The 22,755-nt window shown below is 40.1% G+C and overlaps 1 protein-coding gene across 1 annotated transcript; it reads right to left on the bottom strand.

Moving 5' to 3' along the window:
- Positions 1–20,540: 20,540 nt before the first annotated feature.
- Positions 20,541–22,273, bottom strand: LOC129688076 (glycerol kinase-like). Its single transcript, XM_055622822.1, has one exon. The coding sequence runs from the start codon at positions 22,271–22,273 to the stop codon at positions 20,612–20,614; it is 1,662 nt and encodes a 553-aa protein (XP_055478797.1). The 3' UTR covers positions 20,541–20,611.
- Positions 22,274–22,755: the final 482 nt, after the last annotated feature.

Below are 22,755 nucleotides of genomic sequence, written 5' to 3'. Positions count from 1 at the left end.
CAGTAGGGTAATAAAAACACAATGTCATCACATTAAAATCTACAACATATTTTTAAAAAACCCTACAATAATATTTGACAGCTCACTATGTTCATCAGACTTATGTTTAAAACCCTTGTCCCCAAAGGACAGATTTCACAGTACCAGAAGGTACCTATGATGCCCGTGAGCCACAGCAATAATTAGTTTGGCAAGATTTCTAAAGGTGCAATAGTGGAACTCCTACCTTGGTAAGTAATATAACCAACACCTTTCTTTTTTTAATTAATCTATTTATTTATTCACCTTCATCCCAAACATAGCCCCCTCCTCCCTCTCTCTTCTCCCATCCTGCCTCCCCTATTTCTCAGAAAAGAAAAGCCTCCACCCATCCCAGCTCATGAAGTTGCATGAGGACTGAGCATGTCTTCTTCCCTTGTGGTCTGATGAGGCAGCCCTGTCAGGGCCAAGGGTTAATGATAAAAGAGCAGGCAACTGAGTCCATGTCAGAGACAGGCCCTGCTCCCCTTACTAGGAAACCCACATGAAAGCTGCCCATCTGCTACGCCGGTGTAGGAGGCCTAGTTCCAGGATACTATCAATGGAATGAAACAACGGTCTACAGATTGGGAACAGATCTTCAGCAATCCTACATCTGACAAAGGGCTGACAAAGAGTGACTCTCAGTGCTTTATTGCTTAGTCTGGGAGTGGGGTCCAAACAAATGTTATCAGTTTCAGGGACTTCCTGAAGTTATGTTTAGTTGTTCCTTTGCTTCTGAAAGAGCCTCCCTGTTAGATGGAATGTTTCAGTTGCCAAAGAAACCATTACTCAGCACCCTCACAGAAAGCTAAAGCTGTTCAAAATCACAGAACAAGTGTTCATGAAGTACCCAGCCCCAACTGAAACATAATCTCCAATGCAACCTCCCATTTAGGAATAGTGAATCAGAGTCAGAAGGATTGTAAAAGCCATAGACCTGGGAAGGCTGCTGTGAAACTATGTCTCCTAAAATGGAAAGGAGTTATACTTATGATACCTCAAGTATATGACTGCCTAAACATTACCTAAACAGTGACAATGCAGTAGGCATGCTAATGTGGAAGGGTCAAATCCCACAGGGCCCAGCCCTAGACAGAGAATTACAACTAACGGATACTGAGAAAAGCAGAATTAACCTTCTCCGGGAATGGCCATCCTGCCCTCCCCTCCAGTTGTTTATGCAATACTAAATGGTCAGCCCTGAAATCAAATACATATAAGCAACATAAAACAGACTCAGCAGCCTACGTTTATATATTTACAGCCACATATATGTATATAACAATAATAGTCAAACTGAAAGAGGCCATGGGTTTAAGATATTGGGAGGTTGGGGGTGGAAGAAGGAGGGAAGAAATTATATAATTCTATTTTAATTTTTTTAAAGATTTATTTTATTATGTATACAGTGTTCTGTTTGAATGTGTACCTACAAGCCAGAAGAGGGCACCAGATCTCATTATAGATAGTTGCGAGCCACCATGTGGTTGCTGGGAATTGAACTCAGGACCTCTGGAAGAGCAGCCAGTGCTCTTAACCTCTGAGCCATCGCTCCAGCCTTATTTTAATTTAAAAAAAAATGCCAAAAATGTAACTGACACCCATACACGGGAAGCTACTTAACATTTCTCTGCCTCTAGCATGTATTTTGTAACTTACTTATTCTTAGTTTTGGGTGAAACTGAAATAAGTTTTATAAAGCCCACTAAGAGTGGCTCATAGGAGGCAGTGGAAGCTGGGTATTATTGTTGGGCTTCAACAATAGCACCCTTTCATTTTACTTCCTTCTATAATTCATTTTTATGTGTCCAGTTCCCTTGCAGCATTACAAGCTCTGTGTGGGTACCACCCTCGGATTGGACTAAGGTCAACAGTGGTCCATCCTTACAGGGTGCACATTTTAGTGATGGGTCATGAATATCACCAATAGCAAAATGTTATATTTATTGAGGAGCACACTGTGCCAGAGAGTCTACTTCAGATATGCATGCATGATATACCTTGCTACCTTGTTAGGGACGAAGCCATTGTATTCCTTATTCGTGTTTCTTGACTTCTGTCTTCAAAACAAGATGACTACGCTTTAGTGTGGTGAGGGTTTGTTGGCTACGCTCCTGTTGCTCTCAGAAGCAAATGCTCCTCTGAAGTGAAAGAGGAATTCTTGGGCTGATGGGTCGACCTAGCTTCATTTTTGATGCTATGATGAAACACCCCAGTGAAAGCAACCCAAGGAGAAGGGGTCTACGGTAGCTCACAGTTCCAACCTACAGTCCATCAAGGAAGTCTAAGTAGCAGAAACCCAAAATAGCTGGTCACATCAGATCCGTTGTCAGAAGCGCAGAGAAATGAGTGTGGGCATACTGAGTGCGCAGCTGCGTCTCTCTAATTCTGGAATCTCTATGGCCCCATACCCGGGGCTGGCACTGCCCCCCTTTAGCCCAGGTCTTCCCACACCAATAAAGAACATCAAGACAATTCCCCCAGGCCAACCTGATCTCCAAGATTCCTCACTGAGACTATTTTCCCCGGTAACTCTAGATTGTATCAAGCTTACAATTAAAAGTAGCACAGATGGAGAAAGACAAACACAGTATATACTCACTTATATAGACCTATAAGATATGATAAACATAATGGAATCTATACACCTAAAAAAGATAATCAAGAGAGCGGACATGGGGTAAGATGATCAATCCTCGTTTAGAAAGACAGATGAGATGTGCATTGAACGTATGACAGGAGTCTACTGAGCACATCTGAAAGACTCTAACTAGCAGTGTTTTCAAAGCAGATACAAAGACTCATGACCAAACCTTCGGCAGAGTACAGGGAATCATATGAAAGAAGGGGAGTTAGTATGATGGGGAAAGGATAGGAGCTCCACAAGGACCAAACATATCTGAGCACAGGGTCTTTTGTGAGACTGACATTCAACCAAGGACCATGTATGGATATAACCTAGAACTTCTGCTCAGATGTAGCCTGTGGTAGCTCAATAACCAATTGGTTTCCCGTAGTGAGGGGAACAAGGACTATTTCTAACAGGAACTCAATGATTGGCTCTTTGACCTCCCCACCCCCCAAGGGAGGAGCAGTCCTGTTAGGCCACAGAGGAGGGCTTTGCAGCCAGTCCTGAAGATACCTGATAAAACAGGATTAGATGAATGGGGAAGAGGTCCCCCCTATCAGTGGACTTGGAAAGGGGCACGGTGGAGATGAGGGAGGGAAGGTGGGATTGGGAGGGAATGAGGGAGCGGGATACGGCTGGGATACAGAGTTAATAAAATGTAACTGATAAGAAAAATAAAATTAAAAAAAAGCACAGAGGATAGAAAAGACAAACATTTAAATTCTGATAAATTATTCTTTTTCTATAGCAGGAATGTACCAGGATTTTGCATGTCAAATAGAAACTTTTCTGTACTGCTCAAAGCCTTTTGTTTTTGTTTCTTTCCCCCAACTTGTGTTCCAACTGCTGTCTCCAGTGATATGATAGTCATATTCGTTTCCCATAGTAGTTGAAACACACATTAAAATATTAAAAATTTCACCTAATATATGTAAACCCAGACAGAATATACATAGAATGTGCTACTAAGTTTTTACATTGACAATAAACCAGAAACTTGATGGTAGAAATGTAAAAATGTTTTATTTTATAAATGTATTTAATGACATTTTATTGTTTTCAAATTTTAAACATCTTCAACTTCCCTTAAATAAAATTTGCTTTTAAAAATTAACTTTTAAGCCAGCTGTGGTGGTGCACACCACTCAGCACTTAGGAGGCCAGGACAGGCAGAGATCTCTGAGGTCTAGGCCAGCCTGGTCTACAGAATAAATTTCAAGATGGCTAGGGTTACACAGAGACACTTTATCTCAAAACAAACAAACAAGCAAACAAACAAAACCAAAAACCAAAAACAAACATATAGGCCTATCGAGAAAGCTCAGAAAGTGTTCGCCACACAAGCATGAGGGCCTGAACTCTATTCTAGAACTCGTGTTTTATGTTTGTTTAGGATTATGGCCCATGCTTGTAATCTCAGTGCTGGAGAGAACCAGCTGGTTCATCAGGTCCAACAGGACAACTTGTTTAAAGAAAAACTGGCGAATGGCTTTTGAGGAAGAGTACTTGAGGTCTGCGTGTATATGCACGGGCATATACACATGAACATATGGGCGTCAACATGGATACTCATACCCACAGACTGACTTACAGAAGTCAAGCACGGTGGTCCATGCCTACAGTTATGACCCTTGGGAAGCTGAGTCAGGACAATTGCCATGAATTCAAGACTGGCCTGGGTTACCCAGTGAGCTTCACATCAACCTAGACTACAGAGGGAGACTTTGACTCAAAATACCTCTATCAACCAACCAGACAATAGAAACTTAAGCTATAGCTCCTAAATACTTAAGTGTATAGGGGAAGGATTTCCATTTATGCGCTTGGCAGAACCTGGCAAAAGAGAGAAAGGCCTTGTAATATAATCAAAGACCAGGTTCCGCTCACTCGATATCCCGCACATAAATGCCAACATAAAACATGCCCCTCCAGAAGCCCGTTTGGTCTATTTTCCCTGCGAAGTGAACTTACTGCAAAGTTTTCAAGTACTTCCGAGCTGATATGCTGTTTGCCTCTCTGAAGTTACACTTTTAGATAGGATAACAATGAGACTCTGTACACTCCCGACTTGGGTAGAGCCACTGTATGCTCAGACACTCTGCCAAGTATGTGTTTCTTCCTTCGTAACCACTTCCTTCCCCCACCGAACAGGCGCTCCTTCCCAAACCATCTCCTGGGACGATCAGATTCAACAGAGCAGGAAACCTGGTAGAAAGGTTAATACGATCAGATCTCAAACCTGGAAAGGCTTAAATTCGAAGGTTTAGTTGCTAATTTTAGTCCCAGGGTAGGATATTCACAAAGTATACTATGCCTCTGTTTAAATAATCTTCCTTAATGATGATGGAAAGGAAAAGAAATTAGTTTAAAGATATACTGGAGACAGACAAGAGTTTTGTCATCAGCTTTTTGGTTTGTGTTTGTGCCCGTTTAGCTTGTACAGACGAGCTTAGCCACATAACACTACCAGCTTAGGGGAAAAAGACCAACACAATTTTGGCTTTATTACAAGATGCAAAAAGTACGATATAGACCTCCCACTGAGTTTCTCTGGATCAGTTTAAGCTATTTTCCCCCCTTAATCGTTGTGGCATTTCTCCTAAAATTCTTTTTGCTTCCACAATCCTTCACCCAGAATTTTTTTTTTTAAATATAATGATAATAATACTAATCAATTTCAGTTTAAGCATCTTACTGTGATTCGGGGCTTCAGCCAACCTTTTCTTTTCCCTTAGGTTCAGCATGTTACTGGCATCCTTGGCATATGGTTCAGCGCTCACTGTAGATCTGTTTTCCTTATTTAGTTAAACTCTTCCATGCACAAGCTTCTAAACAAGAAGCTTTCTTCTCTGGAGGACATTAGAGTACTCTGCATGGCTTCCACGCTCAAATGTCTCCACTTGAGGGTTGTTACAGCCTTTCTGTTTTTCAACACAGCACCTTGTGCTAAGCAAGATGTCCTCGCAAAGCCAATAAATAAGGAAAACAATTGCATCTCTGTTTATCAACTCCAGCTCTTTGAGTCTTTTTCTCATCTGCATTTTGCCACTTAAGGCAAAATCAAGGACTCGCAGCCTGCCTGTATTTATCTCTTGTCTGCCAAATGGCACTCTGCTCTATTGCTCTACAGGCCGGGACCAGAAAACTAGTTTAAGTTATGATTATTTGATGACTTTATTTGGTTCTTTCATATTTTCAAGGCTTTACTTTTCATCCATAAAATTAAAAATAGACGTGAAAGTCGTATTTGTTTTCGTAATTGAACCTTTGCTTAATTAAATTGGATTTTACAGGCAGCACTCAAAGGCATTACCTCGGGCTTATTATCCGCGTCCTCCGTGACTCCCGCCGCTGCGGCGGTCTTCACTCCTGTGGCAGATGATTGCGGTCTGCACTTTCATTGTTTTTAAATATATGTCTCTTATTGTTCTTTGGAAAGTGGCCATTGTTAACATGGAGGTTCTCCCCTCCTTCTAAGTTTATGGTTGCCAGATGCGCTAGGGTAAATGCTTACTCAAAACTTATTTGATTGCTTCTTTTTTTTCTTCTGTAGCTAAAGCTTCATGTCTACAAATCAGTGAGCAAAAACCATTGTTTTCTTCTTCTGAATTAAAAAAAATCACATGGACACCTGAGTCCCAATCTCCTCCTCTCTGTCTCTCTGTGAGTGTGTGTGTGGGGGGTCCGCTTGCAGGTACACAGGCGCGCATATAAAATGCTATAGGCCTGAACTCTACGGTGCCTTCAGGCTCCCCTGTGTTCTTACAGAAAACTAATGTGTCACTAAACTGTTTGAAACCAAGAGAAGAATGTAGAAAGAAAACTGATGAACCACAGGAGGATATTGATGTGCTGGTGAATTTTTGTCCAGTTGACAAAACTGGAGTCATGTGGGGAGAGACCCTCAGTTGAGGAACTGCCTTCATCAGAAGCAAAGGAGAACAATAAAGGACAGTGGCTGGACTTATGCATTAGGCAGCTGTCGATACTAAGGGTCAAGCCAAAAGTCAACATCAAACACACATCAGGTCAGTATTTCACAGTAAAATGTTGTTTACTATGAACACACACTGAGAAAAGAGAAAATTCTGAATTTCAAAGCTCAGTGAATCTGCTAAAAACAATTAATTGTAGGTTGCTGTATTGTTCTTTATCGACTACGCTGACTAATTTTGATTACTAATTTTTCTCGGTTGAATTAAGGAGACTCTCTAGGGCTTTAGTGAGATTCATGTGCCAGACATGTAGGACCAAATTCCCAGAGAGGATTAACAGAGGGCCTGTGGCCAGCACTGTCCCAGGACCTGGTATCCTTGGCAGAAAAAGAGACAGCAAGTTGAACATCAGCCTCCATCTCTGTCTCTTTCTGGAGTGTGGATTAAATGTGTTTAGACAGTTTATGCTCCCATCACCATGGCTCTTAACCATGATAGATTCTATCTCTTCAAATTCGGAGCCAAGCAAATCTTTAATCTTCCTTGATTTGCTTTTGTTGGGTCATTTGTCACAGAAATGAGACAAGTAACTAATCAATCAACTTTTTTTTGTTTTGATAAGTATTTGTTATTGATACCACACTGTCTTCTTTGAAAATGTCAGTAATGTTCAGCAGAATAGGCTAACAAATGTGGATGGCAGAAATACCTAGCCAGTCACCCTCATTGGGAGCTTAAAGTCAGCGCAGGTAGTTGGAGAAGCTGAGTACAGTGTGAGGCTCCAGTTATACAAAATCCCAAATATAATGAGACGTGAGCTGGAGGGAGACAGCATCATGGCAGACAGTTCACAGCAAGAGAAAGCCAGAAACTCAAGGTCAGTGTGAGAGCTGTATTAAGTAAAAGTGAGATCAGAGCTAATACTTTGGAATTGCCTGCTAGAGTCCCTTAGAGCAGTGTCTGTTCTCAGAGCATGCTGAAAGAAGGGCATTCAAAACAATGAAGTGCAAATAACAACTATGGAAAGATACCAACAGCATCAGAGAGAAGGTTTGCAGGAAAAAAATGTGAAAAAGGCAAGGCGAAAATATGAAAGAAGAATGTTTTTCTCTCTGTGTCCTTTTTCTCCTTCACTTCAACTCCCCTTCACTTTTCTTCTCTTGAATAAAGCAAAGTCTTGCCCATAACCTTAGTTCCCAAATTCTGCTCAGCTTAGCATAGCCAAGGACATCTGGCAATGGCCTGGAGTTACTGACGGCATGCAAAGCTTAAAAACGTAAAAACCACTTAAAATATTTGTAACACAAAGTGAATTCAGTATTCAGCCACCAAAAAAAGGGGGGGGGGCTTCAGATATTATCAGTGTTGAAAACTAAGGTCAGGCTGTGTAACACTGAAGTTTACATAGACCCACAAGGAAAATGAGCCACCATTTTGCATAAGTGGGAATCTAAGTTTTAAACTATTTCCCTAGGGACCCTCCTCTCTCTGCTCTTTCTCTGCTGGGATTACAGGAATGGGCTGCTGTGCCTGCCTCCCCCCCCCCCCCCCCCCCCCCCCCGCCCCAATTCAGGTCCTCAAGCCCACGTGCCAAGAATTTACCAGTGAATTTACCATCTGAATCATCTGCCTGGTGTTCTCAAAGAGAAGTTCTCAGCACTTTTCTTTAGCCTGCAACCCTTGAGACAACAGGATTATCGTAAGGTTTTTGTTGCTGTGAGCAATAAACCAACTTGAGGAGGAAAGGGCTTCTTTCGGTTTACACCTCCATATCACAGTCCATCATCAAAGGAAGCCAGGGCAGGAATATAAGGCAGGAACCCATGGTAAGAACTTGGAAGTAGGAGCTGAAGCAGAAATCATGCAGATACACTGTCTACTGTCATGCTCAGCCTGCTTTCTCAGACAACTCAGAAACACCTGCCCACAGGGGAATGGCTCCTCCCACATCCATCACCAATCCAAAAACAAAAAAACAAAAAACAACAACAACAACAACAAAAAAACGCCCCACAAGCCTGCCTACAAGGCAATTGTATGAAGGTATTTTTCTCAGTTGAGACTTCCTCTTCTCAGATGACCCTAGCATGTGTTGAGTTGGCATAAAAACTAGCCATCACATAGGGTAAAAGCCTACAGCTCAAGACTGTACATCAAACATTAAGTGATTCACCATTCAATAATAGTGTACTTAAAAGCTGAATTGATGACTTTTTGCCTTCAGAATGACAAAACTGTTTTTGAGGTAGTGAAAAAGCATTATTTTTTTTTTTCCTCATGGAAGAACATAAGAACAAATTTTGAATTTTGTATTACATTGTGGAGAAACTTGATATATTTGCCTTTGGATGGTGATTTGGAATTAAAATTTGAAGATTTTGTTTTATTTAGTCCTAAGTAGAAAAAATAGTATATGTAGATAAAGGAGAAAGAATAAAAAATGTATTTCAGTATTTCCTATTTTAATGAGAATACACATAAAATAAAATATCCGTGATTGATAAGACTATGCTATATGAATGGGCCATCAAATTACAGCAGTAAAAGCTTCTGGGAACTTGTGAGAAATGATGAAACTTGACTGCTTTAGCATTTTATTAATTTATTCACATACCAGTCTATTTAATTCAGGTCTGCCTGCCTCATAAAGACCATGCCTCAGCATCAAGCTCAGAAAAGCCATTAAAGCCCCAAAGCAGTATGAATGAACTCCTGTCTTAACCTTTCTGAACACAATCCTGTCTGAGCCAGTGAACTAGACATTCAAGGCCATCTCTCTCAGCAATGCAGATCTTCCCTCTGTCTTGTCTTCCAATCCTTGATATTCATGGGGACTTCAGCCAGAAATAATCATGTGCCCATACGGGCCTTTATAAAAGACTTATTTCCTTTGTATTGTTGAAGATATTGTGGTCTTTGTTTCAAGGAGGATGGGTAGTAATATTTCCCAGCTTGTCTGTTTCTATGGCATGTAGACTGATCCTATATCCCTAAGTTCCACTGCCTCATGAACCGAGCTGTGAGAAGCTATTTCATTCTGTTTAAAGTCTTTCCTGATGTGAGTAGTTCTGATGCAGAGTAGCCCCTAATTATCATAGTTTGCATGATGAAATCATGAACTTTTCCTTTCTCTGCAATAAAGCTTGGGCTAGAGATATCCAAAGTTATAGTACCTCACTCTCTGCCTTTTCATTGTGCGACTCTTCCCCTGCAATCTTAGAAATGGATCTTTAGCACACATGTAACTTTTCCTCTTTCCCTTGCTTCGTGCCAGCTCCAAAAATGGCAAGCCAATACCTCCATTTCACCCTCCCTTGTTTCCGCTTTTTCTGCCAAATCAAGGTTAATGCAGAAGATAGCATCCACATGTCCCTTTCACACTGAATTCCTGTTATGCATACATGTGTGCACATTCTTTCTGAGCAGACAGCCTAGCCTCAGTTGCAATTCTTACTATGCAGAGCAAAACCATGTAACAGCTGTCATAGCTGATCACAAGCCCATCTTACATGGCACACAATATAATCTGTAGTCCATTGCCATTTTGATGTCTCTGTATTTATGAGGCAGATGCTATACCACCACCCTGCAAGTCTCCGGAAAGACATTTGTCTTTGCGGGTCTGTTTTATTTTACTAAGCATAATGTCCTCCAGTCTCTTTCATGTTATGACAAATGGAAAGACCCTTTATTGCTAATAATAATTGCGTGCACGCATACATACACACACACAGAAAGACAGACAGACAGAGAGAGAGGGAGGGAGAGGGAGAGAGAGAGAGAGAGAGAGAGCATTCATTTGTTTGGACACTTATTTCCAGCTCTTGGCAGCTGTGGATGCCTGGGGACTGCAGATAGCTTAACAAAAAGATGTTTATCTTCTCTGGGCATGGATACCTAAAAGAAAGCATATAGTTTTAATTTCTTATGAAACCTTCATTATTTTCCCTATAATGGTTGTACCAGCCTACATTTCCACCCACAGTGGACAGGAGCTCTCATTTCTCTGATTCCTGGCCAGCATTTATATTTTGACTTTAGGAAAATGGCCACTCTAATCTGTGTCATGTGGTAAGCTCCCAGTAATTTCATTTTGCATTTGCCTGAGGATTAATGATAAGTAAATTTCAATGCCTGTTGGCAACTTCTATTCTTTCATTGAGGAAATCTTTATTTTGCTCATTTTTAGCTGGGTAATTCTTTACAGTCAAGTGAGTTCTTACGTCTTTTTGATATTGACTGCTTATTAAACGTATGGATTACAAATATTTTTCCAAGCCTGAGGCTACAGTTTTATTTTGTTGATCATTTACTTTGCTCTGCAGAAGTTTTATAGTTGGAGTCAGTTCCATTAATTTTATGTTTGCTTTTACAGTAAGTATATTTTTGGTGTTATAGGCAAATACATCATTGCCAAGGCCAATGTTTAGAAGGCTTTTCCCCAGTGTTCTCTTCTACGGGTTTTATAGCTTCTGATCTTATATTTAGGTCTTTAATACACTTTTGAGTTGGTATGTAAAGATTCAGTTTCATTATTTTTTATGAGAATATCCAGCTTTCTCAGTACTGTTTATTGAAAATAATTAACTGTTCTTCATCATTTCCTTTACAAAAAAGGGTTGTCCCTATAGGTTTGGATTTATTTTGGGGTGCTCTGTTCTAGACTACTAGCTTCTGTGTCTGCTGTTATGCAGATAGCCAGTGGTTTTGATTACCATGATTTTACCATGTAATTTTAATGCAATGTGTTTATGTGATGTCTCCAACTTTTCTTCTCTTTAGAATAGCTTTTTTCCCTTCTTTTTAGAATAGTCTTTTCTGTTTCCATAAAAATTTCAGGATGTATTTCTTTCTATTTCTATGAAGTATGCTATTTAAGATTTTGTTCACGTCTAATACGTATTAGAATATATAATATAGAAAATACATAATAGATAGCATAAACATATATGTGCATGTGTGTGTGTGTGTGTGCGCGCACACCATGAGCATTTTAACACTGCATATTTTTAATTCACGAGCATGGAATAGCTATTTATTTGTGTCTTCTTTAATATTTTGTGTTTTTCATTGTTTACAAGTGTTTCACGTTCTTGATTAAATGTATATCTAAGTAATTAATGTTTTTATTTTAATGTTGTTGTAAATACAGTTGTTCAACTTGATCATTGTTTGTGAGTAGACAGCATATCAAGTGTTGTACATGAACTCATGTCTTGCAGTCTTCCTGAATTCACTTATCAGATTTCATAGCTGCTGCCCTGGTTAGTTTTTGGCAGAGCTTTTGGAGTTCTGTTCACCAAAGAGGGTATTATCTGTATAGCAGAGTTTTATCTCTTTCCTTTAAAGATTTCCATTTCTTGTTTAACGGCTTTTTAACATCATTTCCAGTACTATTCTGGATAGAAGACGGCAAGAGAAATCACCTAATCTTTATGGCAGCTCTAAGAGGGAAGTTTTCCATCCCTTCCATTGACTGGGAGGTGAGCTGCGAGGTTTTCATAAGTGTCTTTATTATGTTGAGGAAATTTCCTCTTATACCTAAACTAAATAAACTAATAAGGAATTTTATAAAGGAAGACACTGAACTGTGAAAAGTGCTTTTTCTACACCAAGTGATATTGTTTTATGGATTTTTCCATTCAGTCTGTTGGTGTGCTCTTTCGCATTGATTTGTTCATAGTAAACTAGCCTTGCATGAAAGAAAGAAGTCTCACTTGGTCACAAGGTTTGGACAGTAAATATGTTACTTGACTTAATTTGGTAATGGTTTTCACTTTCTATTAACACTTGCCACCAAATTAGCCTACAGGTTTACTTTTTGTAGAGTCTTTGTCCAGTTTAGGCATCAAAGTACTATAGGCCACATTTGGAAGAATTCTACCTAGTTTGTTTGTTTGCTTGGTTTTTTTTTTTTTTTTGAGAAAGATCTTAAGAAATATTGATAATTATTCTTCTAATGGTTGGTAGAGTTCAGCTGTGATGTTATCTGCTCCTGAACTTTTCTTTGATGAACTCTTTTTTTTTTAATTTTTTTTATATTACCTGTTAATCTTATTTGTTAGAATCTATTCAGGTTTTTGTTTCTTCTTGACTCAATCAAACATTTCTTTTTCTAAAAAAGTACCTATTTCCTTTAGGTTATCTAATGTCAGCATGTAATCATTTATACTAATCCCCTATGATCCTTTTATTTCAGATTATTTTGTAAGTTCTTCGCTTTCATTTTGTGTGTATGTGTATGTGTGTGCGTCCCTCTTGGTTTTTGTAACGTAACCACGGGCTTATTGTTTTCATTTACTTAAAGAATCCCTCACTTTTACCTTTTTATGCTTCTATTCTCCATCTGATTTCTCCTTTGATTATTACTCTTCCTTCTTCCTGCCAGTCTTGGGTGTATTTTGTTCTATTTCCTAGTTCCTAGAGGCAAATTGTTAGACTAATTATTTTCCATCTTTCTTTAATGTAGGCATTTATTACTATAAACTTATGTTTTGGAACTGGTTTTGTTGTGAACTTATGTCTTCTAATTTGTGTCATTGCCATTTGTCACAAGGTATGTTTCTATCTCCCTTAGACTCATTGGTTATACAAGGGCATGTTTGTATTTACCACATTATAGTAATTACACCATCTCTCGACAAAACGACACTTGACAAAAACATCTTTAAAAAAGAAAAGATTTATTTTAACATTCAGTTTTGGGCTCGCTGCGAGGAGAAAGGTGTGACACCTCATGGTGACCAGGAGCAGAGAAAGAAAGAATGATGAACCCTGGTTTTGTTCTGTCTCCCTCTTATTCCATTGGGACTCTCGCCCTATCACATTCTGGGCAAGTCTTTCTTCCCTAGTTAATGTTGTTTGGAGACAGATATATCTGCAAGAACGCTTCCCTAATTGCTTAGTGTTAATGCTTCATTTAATTGTCTCTCTATTAAGATTAAGCAATATATATTATTTATGTGTGTATGTGTGTGTGCGCGTGTGTGATTTTTTCCAAGATTCCTAATGTTATTAATTTATAGCTTCATAACATTGTGGTCAAAAAGAATGCTATGTATGATTCAATCCTTGTGAACTTGTTAAGCCTTGCTTTGTTGCCCAACAAATGGTCTAGTCTAGAGAATATTCTATATGTGCTAGGAAAAAATACACATTCTGCTATTAGTGGAGACAGTATTGTATAGATCTGTCAGGTTCATTTGCTATAATCTGAAATTACTCTAGTATTTTCTCATTAATCTTTTTGTCTAACTTATCTATCCATTAAAGTGGTAGGTGTTAGGTTTTTAAATCACTTACTTTTTATTGTATCATTACACATCTCTGCCTTTAGATCTGTTAATATCTATTATGAATTTTCATACTCTAACTTGGCTATGTATATGTTTATTATGAATTTGCAGTCTCTTTAAATAATAATGTTTTGACTTACTATTATTTTTATTTGTGTGTGTGAGTGTATGTGTGTGTGTATGTGAGTGTGTGTGTGGTGTGTGAATGTGTACCACACGTGTGCATGCCTGTGGAAGCTACAAGAGGAATCATATTCACTTGAGCTGGAGTGTGAGGCAGTTGTAAGCCATCTGGTATTGGTGCTGGGATCTGAACTCAGGTCCCTTGACAAGGCAGTATAGGTTCTTAACTACTGAAACGTTTCTCTAGCCCCTAAATAGTAATGTTATCTGATTTTTGTAACTTTTTTTTTTTTTAATGTTAAGCCCAACTCATAAGATACAGGTATAACCACCTTCTTCTCTGTTACCATCTTCATAGACTTCATTCCTTTCACTTTTGTTCTACGTGTGTTCACAAGTCATAAGTGGATGCTCTATAGGATATAGCCGGCTCTCCATTTGCCCTTTTAATCCAGTTAACCACTCTTTGTTCTTTAATATCAGAATCTAATACAACTCCAGTCATAATCATGGAAGGACAGGAACTTAACTTTGCTGTTCTGGGGTTGCTCTGTAGCTTGTTTCTTTCTTCTCTCTGTGTGTGTGCCTGTGTGACTCAATGACTGTCCTCAGCACAGGGGTTCCTTTCCTCCCCTATCATTCGTACATCTGTTGTCCATTTTGTTTTGTGATTCCCTTGTTGTTTGCAGCTTATAGTCTACCATTTTAGGTTGACAGTAAGTCCACTTCTGTTGCGCACACAAGCTCTAGAATTGTATCGCTCCAACATAATTCGTGTTTATGATGACAGTCTTACATACGTGTATTGAATATTTCTTAACAAATGATTATAGTTTTAGTTGGTTTTGGCTATTAGACTTTTCACCTTCTTACTAGAGATATATGTAATTTACGTTCTAGAATTATAGGTTTTTTTCACCACTTTGATAAATATTTAAAAGAGATAATGCCAAAGGAGAAAAGGGGTGTGTGTGTGTGTGTGTGTGTACCTTGTAAATTTTAGCCAAATAAGTTGGACTCATTGCTATGGTCCTTGGTAAGGCCAGGTATCATGGTGGTTGGACCATTCACTTCACAACAGCAAGCAGCCAAGAGAGCAGAAAAATCTTGCCAGGATCCATATATACACCCGTTCAAGGACAACCCACTTCTTTCAATTAGGCCTCACCTTCCATAGCTGCAGCACACGCTAGCCATCTCTTTGGATCTTTGAATCCATTAGTGGATTAGTACATTGTTAAAGACAGAGCTCTCGAGATTCAAACACTTCTCAAGGGCCTCAGCTCTGAACACTGCTTACAATACATAAGCCCTCTCAACACGAGTGTTGTGGGAGGACACACCAGACATAAGTGGTAATAGCTCCATCAGGGCATTCTGATTTTCTCTAGGTGCTTAACTCTACTCATCATACTTATCTATAATTGTATATATTTTCATGACAATGGTTACCATCCTCCCTAAGAGTCTGTTATAAGGCATGTCTAGTGGTAATGAATTCTTTTAACTTTCTGTGGGGGAAAAAAAAAACAACTATGAAAGCCTTTATGCCTCTTCCATTTCTGAAAGGCTGCTTTGCAGGCTGTAGGATTTTCTAATTGGTCTCGTTTTCCTTTTAGCACTTCGGATACAGTGTCTCATTCTCTTCGTATCTTCAAGAACTCTGCAATTAGAGCTTTGCTTGTTATTTTCAATTTTCTTTCCCTTTTTTTTCTGATTTCGTTTTGTTGTTGTTGTTTGTTTTTAGAGACAAGGTTTCTTTGTGTAGTCTTGTCCTGGACTTGCTTTGAAAACCAGGCTGGCCTCAAACTCACAGCGATCCACCTGCCTCTGCCTCTCTGAGTGCTGGAATTAAAGGCATGAGTCACCATGCCCAGCTTGTTATTTTCAATTGATGCTTTTAGAATTATTGATACTAGATTTGATTTTTTTTTTATAGCTGTTGTTTGAATTTTTGTTTGTTTTGTTTTTAGGACAGGATCTTATAGTGTAGCCCAAGATGGCTTGGAATTCACTGTGTATGCCAGGCTGGTCTCCAGCTTATGGAGGGCCACCCACTTCTGTATGCTAGCTTTAGAGTTTGAGCCACTGTGTCCAGATCTTTAAGCTTTGACAATTTAATTGCAACATGTCTCAAAAAGAAACTTTTGAAATGGAATCTCGTTCGTGACTTAGGGGCTTTGTGGATCTGGTTGCCTACATCTCTCCTAAGTCTTGGGAATGTTTAAGGAATTATTTTTAAGGCTGACTTCACAGTATATCCATTATTTTTTAAAATTTCATTTTACCTAATGAAATATCAAAAGGCTTGTCTTCAAGTTCACAAATTATGTGCTCTGCTCTCTCTAGACATTTGGTGGAGTTCTGTATTTTTTTTAATTTCATTCACTTACTGATTTATGTACTCTATTATTTCTTCTTGGATGTTATAACTACTTTTTTATCCACTTTCTGCTATAGATCAATATTTTCCTAATTTCAGAGCACTATGAATTTTTATTTTCTCCTATCTCGCCGGGTTTCTTTAAGACAATATTTTGTATTCTTTCTGACAATCTGTAAAATGCGTGCCTTGAGGTTAGGTAGCGGGGAGTTTTTGTGTTCCTTTGGTGGTATTATAATTCTTGGCTCCTTTCACATTTCTTTTGTCCCTGTGTTGATGTCTGTGCATCCAATCAGCCACCACTTCCAGGGAAACTATCTTCAGGACATAAACATTCAGAGAGGATGCTAGCTATGGTGGACATTTTCTGTACTCACTATCAATATTCAGACTTAAGAAAATGGATTGGCTTAGCTATCTTTCTGAATTTCACTTTGGGGCGGGGATTCTGGGGAAGGAGGTCCTTTGTTACTTTCCCCTGGGTCTGAAACTAGGGTCCTTGTTGTCCCCATGCCCATGTCAACCACAGACATTCACTCAGGACTCCTCGGCGCCCCATGCTAAGAGTCCAAGGACACAAAGTTTAAAGCTTACAATTCTACCAGACCACTGCATTTCTTTATCTTGAATGACAACAGTGAGAATTTATTGAGATTCTCAAAAAACTAAAAATGGTGTCATGAAATGATTCAGCTGTGCCACTTCTGACAAATCCAAAAGAGTCCAAGTCAGCATTCCAATGGAATATTTGCCATTCACATTGCTGTATTATTCACAACAGTCAATGTACACCATCAGAGAAAAGGCAAAGAAAATGTAGGATAGATGCAGAAAGAGATGTGTTCAGCCATGAAGAGAAACACAATGATGTCATTTGCGGGAAAATGGATAGGACTGGAGATCATCATGTGAGCAAAACAAGGAAGATTCAGAAGGCAATTATTGTCGATTTTCTCTCACACATGGAGCCTAGATTATTCACAGAGACATGTAAGTACACTTGTGGCATAAGTGTACAGGACTAGAAAGAAGACAATTTGGGAAGAGGAGTTGGAATGAACCTGTTAGAGAGAAGAAAAGTGAGGGAAACGGATGATCAATACGAGTGAAGCAAACCTCTGTGTGGATATATCAAACACCACCATTTTCTGAAGTGAATATATGCTCATTTTTAAAAACCTGAAAAAGATTAAAATACAAGAATTACTTTTTACTCTACCTCATACTCCTTAGTGACTTCAGCCATTAGTACTTTCACTTAAAAAAAAAATTTCATTAACCGCAAAAGAAAGAACAGGTAAAGCCAGTCTAATTACTAGATCAGCAGCAGGAAAACCACTGGTGGCTGATGGTCCATTTCAACAGTGACAATCTATCAGCATTGATCAAGCAATTATGTAACTTTGTTCCTTATTTTTAGAATGATAGCATTCCTTATGACAGTGTATTTAAAAATTAGCCCATGGCAACGGAATGGGGGAGGAGAGTGGGAATGGACTATCTTTCCCTCTCATCTGAATTGTGACCAACTGGCAGAAAATACCAACAATGCCAGCATCCTGCCCTGTTCCAGCTAAGAATAATAATTTCTATTCTTTTAGCTCCCCCAAACCAAAATGAATTTAGAATCACTTTTTCTCTGAAAGTTTGCCCTTTTGACTCCCCCATCTCATCCTTTTCCTTCCTCCCTCCTCCAACTATAGGGGTGGGGGTAGAGGGGCATACAGGCATCCCTGAACCATGCACAGAAACTTCTGGAAATGAGTTGTTTTAACTTCCTCTCTAGCATCATCACCATCATCATCTCACTCTCCTATACTGAATTGTGGACATTGAACCTCCACAGTGCCCGGGGCCTGCCCTAATTAGCCAAAGCCTGCAGCTCAGAAGACTCTGCTTCTTCCAGCTCTTCCTCAGGGCAGCATGGCAGAGAGCTCCCATAGCCACAGCACAGATTAATAAATACATTGGTCACTCTCAGCTTTGGAGGCAAAGGATTGTTTTTCTTAACATTTTCTGTAGTGTGTACACACACACACACACACACACACACACACACACACACACGAGCTCTTTTGGGTCTGATTATGATTTGGATCCAGAAAATGCATAATCCCCAATGAAGAATATATTAAAAGAAGCAATGCCTTCCAAAACAGCATTAATCAGATGCTGGCATATGAATAGTTTTGGCTTGGTTAGGAAACTTACTCTTACCCCATCTTTTTTTTGACTGTACATTTTAAGAATTGTTTATCTTTTTTATCAATCAGGGTCCTTACAACAGGTAGATAGCACATTCAAGTTGGATAGTTGAAGCACTAATTAAGAGAACATTTAGAATGACATGAGCAAGATGTTGAGAAATACAATTGGCAGTGCATAAAGATTCACTCTGCTCTAGGCTTGAGAGGGAAGGAAAGGGCATTGTTCCTGAAACTGAGAGACTTGAATAAGGAGCCACAATCCTCAGTGAAGGTGTAGGGAACATAAAAGAGAAAATGGAGAGAACCATGCTTAGACCTTATCTTCCCATTGGGCCAGCCTCACCAGATCTGGGAGATCAGGGTAGCCAGGGGATGCTGCAAGAGAGCCTCTTGCTATGAATGGGTCAGCAGGAATGATCATGCATGTAGTAATAAATCCACAAAAGTTTGCTCAGTGGCTCCCTCATTTCCGTAAATTCATTGTGTGCATGAGCTGGAACCCAGGAAGAATTTACCCATAGATACCAACTCTCTGGGTTGGAGAAAACTTGAATTTTGTATAAGTTGAAATTTGCTATTATAAGGTACATATTTAAACACTGGCTTTGTCATAACTCACAGTTGTAGAATTGTGTGTGTCATTTCTGATCCTTGGCAATCAGTAGCATCTAAGTTGTATCTTATGGAAGAAAACAAATACCCAGAATATAATCAAACGCTTTCCCTAGGGAATTTACAATTTCTTTCATCAGATTAAGTACATCTTAAAAATTATGTTGTGTATAAAAAGATTGATTTGTTTATTAATTACAAGTACTTAGCTCAAGAGAGTCTAGTCAAATCTGATAATCTGGATTTATCTAGCGAAGCAAAAAACGTGATGCAACAGACATTGAATTAAGGACTCTGGGTACTGCCTTTCCAGCTCTCTCTCTAGATCTCTGAGCTGGTTATGGAAAATCACGGTAGTCTGCTGATACTTTCGAACAGGTACTCAGAAAAACAGGAAAGGTTTGAAGCTTAGATTTCAATATAACACTTTTAGAAGTGCAAGTGGGTTAGAAAACTGGCATGGACACGTGGATCTAACAAAACACTTGAAAAGTAGGCACGCATCCGCAAAAGAGAAACTTCCTTCAGACATATGATTTACTCACAATAATGGGTTATTCAGCTGAAAAATAAACTCATACCAAATTCCACAAATCAGAATCTATAATGTCATGTCTTCCAGCTAAAATATCGGTCACATAAAATTTGAAAGACTCCTAATGGGAAGATAGAGAGAGTAAGATCAAGAAAAGGTAAACCGTTCACTAGAAAAATGCAACACCACAGAGGATGATTTAAAAACCAGACCCAAAATGTTTAATAAAGTAAAAAATTAATAAATAAAAATGAACTGAATAATGTTAGTAAAAGTCGGAAACACAGACACATTGAAGAGAAGGAGATGACCCAAAGGTTAGGATTAGAAACTCTGTAGGTCATAAAAGCTCAATATAGTATATAAACAGATATGGCTTCTGAGGAAAAGACTTCTGATAGGTAGACCAGGTCCTGAAGCTCTGTCATAAACCAAAAGTTAATCATTTTAATAAGCGGTTAAGACCCATAATTAGGCATGTGTGTGCAGACACAAACCCTGGCCCACCAGTATCTCAGCTTCATCAAAAATTACAACAGACAAGATGGGAACAAGAAACGGGCAGGGTGTTATGTTAGTACCCTGGAGGGATTTTGCCCCAGAGGCGGCCACCCCAGTGAAAACGGTTAAGTTAAAAAAAAATATATATATATATATATATATATATGTAGGAAAAGACAACCAATATTTCTGTAGCATTTTTTTTTTCTGCTACTTTTTCTTTATTTCACATCACAGGTCCTCTTGGAGATACACGCAACAAGTGTTTCACAAAAACAAATTCAGAGTCGGAATGGTGGCACCACGCTGGGACAACTGATGGGGTCTCTCACTGGGGAAATCCACGGGGTGGCACGGTTTACGGGACACCTTAGATGTACCTCGCGCCAATTAGGATCACCATGCTGCTCACTACGTAAAAGCCCAGGGTCAGACTGCCGAAGATCCCAGGGCCGCCACTTTCGGGGGCCTGGGTCAGCACCCAGCCCACTGACTTCATGACGGCTTTCTTCCAGGTGGCGTAACGAACTTCACTCTCCTCGGCGTTGATCTGAGGCTCAAACTTCTCCATCTGGACGACTGCTAAGTCCTGAGGGTCCAGGCTCCACACGCGGACTCCTTCCGCGGCCCCTGCGGCCATCGCGGCTCCCAGGGCGGTCGTTTCCGGCATGGAGGCTCTCATCACCGGAATGCAGAGAATGTCTGCCTGCAATTGCATAAGAATTCTGTTCGCCGTCATTCCCCCGTCTACCTGCAAGTGTTTCAGGGGGATGCCGCAGTCACTATTCATGGCATCTAAAATCTCGCGGGTTTGGAAACAAACGGCTTCTAAGGCAGCAAATGCAATGTGGCACTTATTGGTGAACTGAGTGAGGCCGCAGATGATCCCTCGCGCACTCGGGTCCCAGTAAGGTGCATACAACCCTGAAAAGGCTGGAACGAAGTAGCAGCCGTAAGAACTGCCCACTTTTTCAGCCAGTTTCTCAATTTCCGCCGAAGTCTTAATGATTTGAAGATTGTCTTTTATCCAGGTAACAACAGCACCGGCTATAGCTACAGAACCTTCGAGCGCATAGTAGACGGGTTCCTCTCTGCCAAGCTTGTACGCCACTGTGGTCAGAAGGCCATGTTCAGAAGAGACACACTTCTGGCCCGTGTTACATAGTAAGAAACAGCCTGTTCCGTATGTGTTTTTGGCTTGTCCATCCTGGAGGCACAGCTGTCCCACCAAAGCAGCAGACTGGTCCCCCAGACACCCAGATATTGGCACACCTTGCAACACCCCACTTTTCATTAGGCCGTAGATCTCAGAAGAACTCCGGATTCTGGGAAGGATGGTCATCGGAATTCCAAAAAAATCGCAGAGCTCTTTGTCCCACTGCAAGGAATGGATATTGAAAAGCATGGTCCTGCTCGCATTAGTTACATCCGTACAATGGACGCCACCGTTGACGCCTCCAGTCATGTTCCAGATAAGCCACGAGTCGATTGTCCCAAAAAGAGCTCTTTCATCTTCAATCGCCTTTTGCACTTTCCTCACATTGTCAATGAGCCAGTGAAGTTTCACTGCACTGAAGTAAGTACTGATTGGAAGGCCTGTCTTGGTCTTGACAAAGTTATTGCTTACTGAAATGTTTTTGTTGAAGTTCTCCACAGTGGACTGGGTCCTTAGGTCTAGCCACACTAAAGCGTTGTAAAGAGGTTCTCCAGTTAGCTTGTCCCAGATTACAGTAGTTTCCCGCTGGTTGGTGACACCGATAGCTTTTATGTTGCAAAAATCAATGCTCTGCTGTCCAAGTTTCTCACATGTTTTCTCTATACAGTCATACACTGACTGCAGGATTTCCTTCGGGTTTTGCTCTACCCACCCTTCTTTTGGGAACTCCTGTTTTATTTGCACTTGATGATAATTAAGTACTTCAGCTGTTTTGGGATTGAAAACCAAAAAACGTGTTGAGCTGGTACCTTGGTCCACTGCCCCAACCAACGGCCCCAAAACCGCTTTCTTAGCGCCGTCGTCGTCGTCTGCCATGAATCCAGCTTTGGTGGCGGGTTAGCGCGTCTGGTTTCCTTGGTGACGACAGTGGGAGGAGGAGGGGCAGGCACGAGACCAGAGGCGATTGGCTGGACCTATGACTTCCTGGTAACTACGTCATCCATGGTCTCTCCTTGTCTCCAGATGCACACGCCCGACCTTGGATACAAAGGTGGCATCTTAAACTTAGTTTGTCCAAAAGTTAACCTGAGAGCTGTCCCGTGTTCTCACCTCAGTCAACTGACTTTCTCTCAACTCGCCCAGTTGCTCTGCCAACAAACTCGCAGATAATGTCTGTTCTCTTAAGACTCAAACACAACCCAGCAGTAAATTAGCCAGTTCTCTCTCTAAATGACTATTGCTTGCTAAATTTACTGCCATCATCTTGGTACAAGTCACTGGCACCTTTTTCTTCGATGACCTATAACAGTGTCCTTCAGCTGATCATCCTCCAGTCCTCTGTTCTAAAAGGGTTTGTT

The sequence above is a fragment of the Psammomys obesus genome, unplaced genomic scaffold (assembly GCF_907164565.1).
Source record: "Psammomys obesus unplaced genomic scaffold, mPsaObe1.curated_primary_1811, whole genome shotgun sequence".
Classification (NCBI taxonomy): domain Eukaryota; kingdom Metazoa; phylum Chordata; class Mammalia; order Rodentia; family Muridae; genus Psammomys; species Psammomys obesus.
This window is presented reverse-complemented; position numbering and strand designations above follow the sequence as displayed.

Bases quoted from the DNA above. Each gene is read 5' to 3' on its own strand.
- LOC129688076 (XM_055622822.1), bottom strand. From the start codon at position 22,273: ATGGCAGACGACGACGACGGCGCTAAGAAAGCGGTTTTGGGGCCGTTG.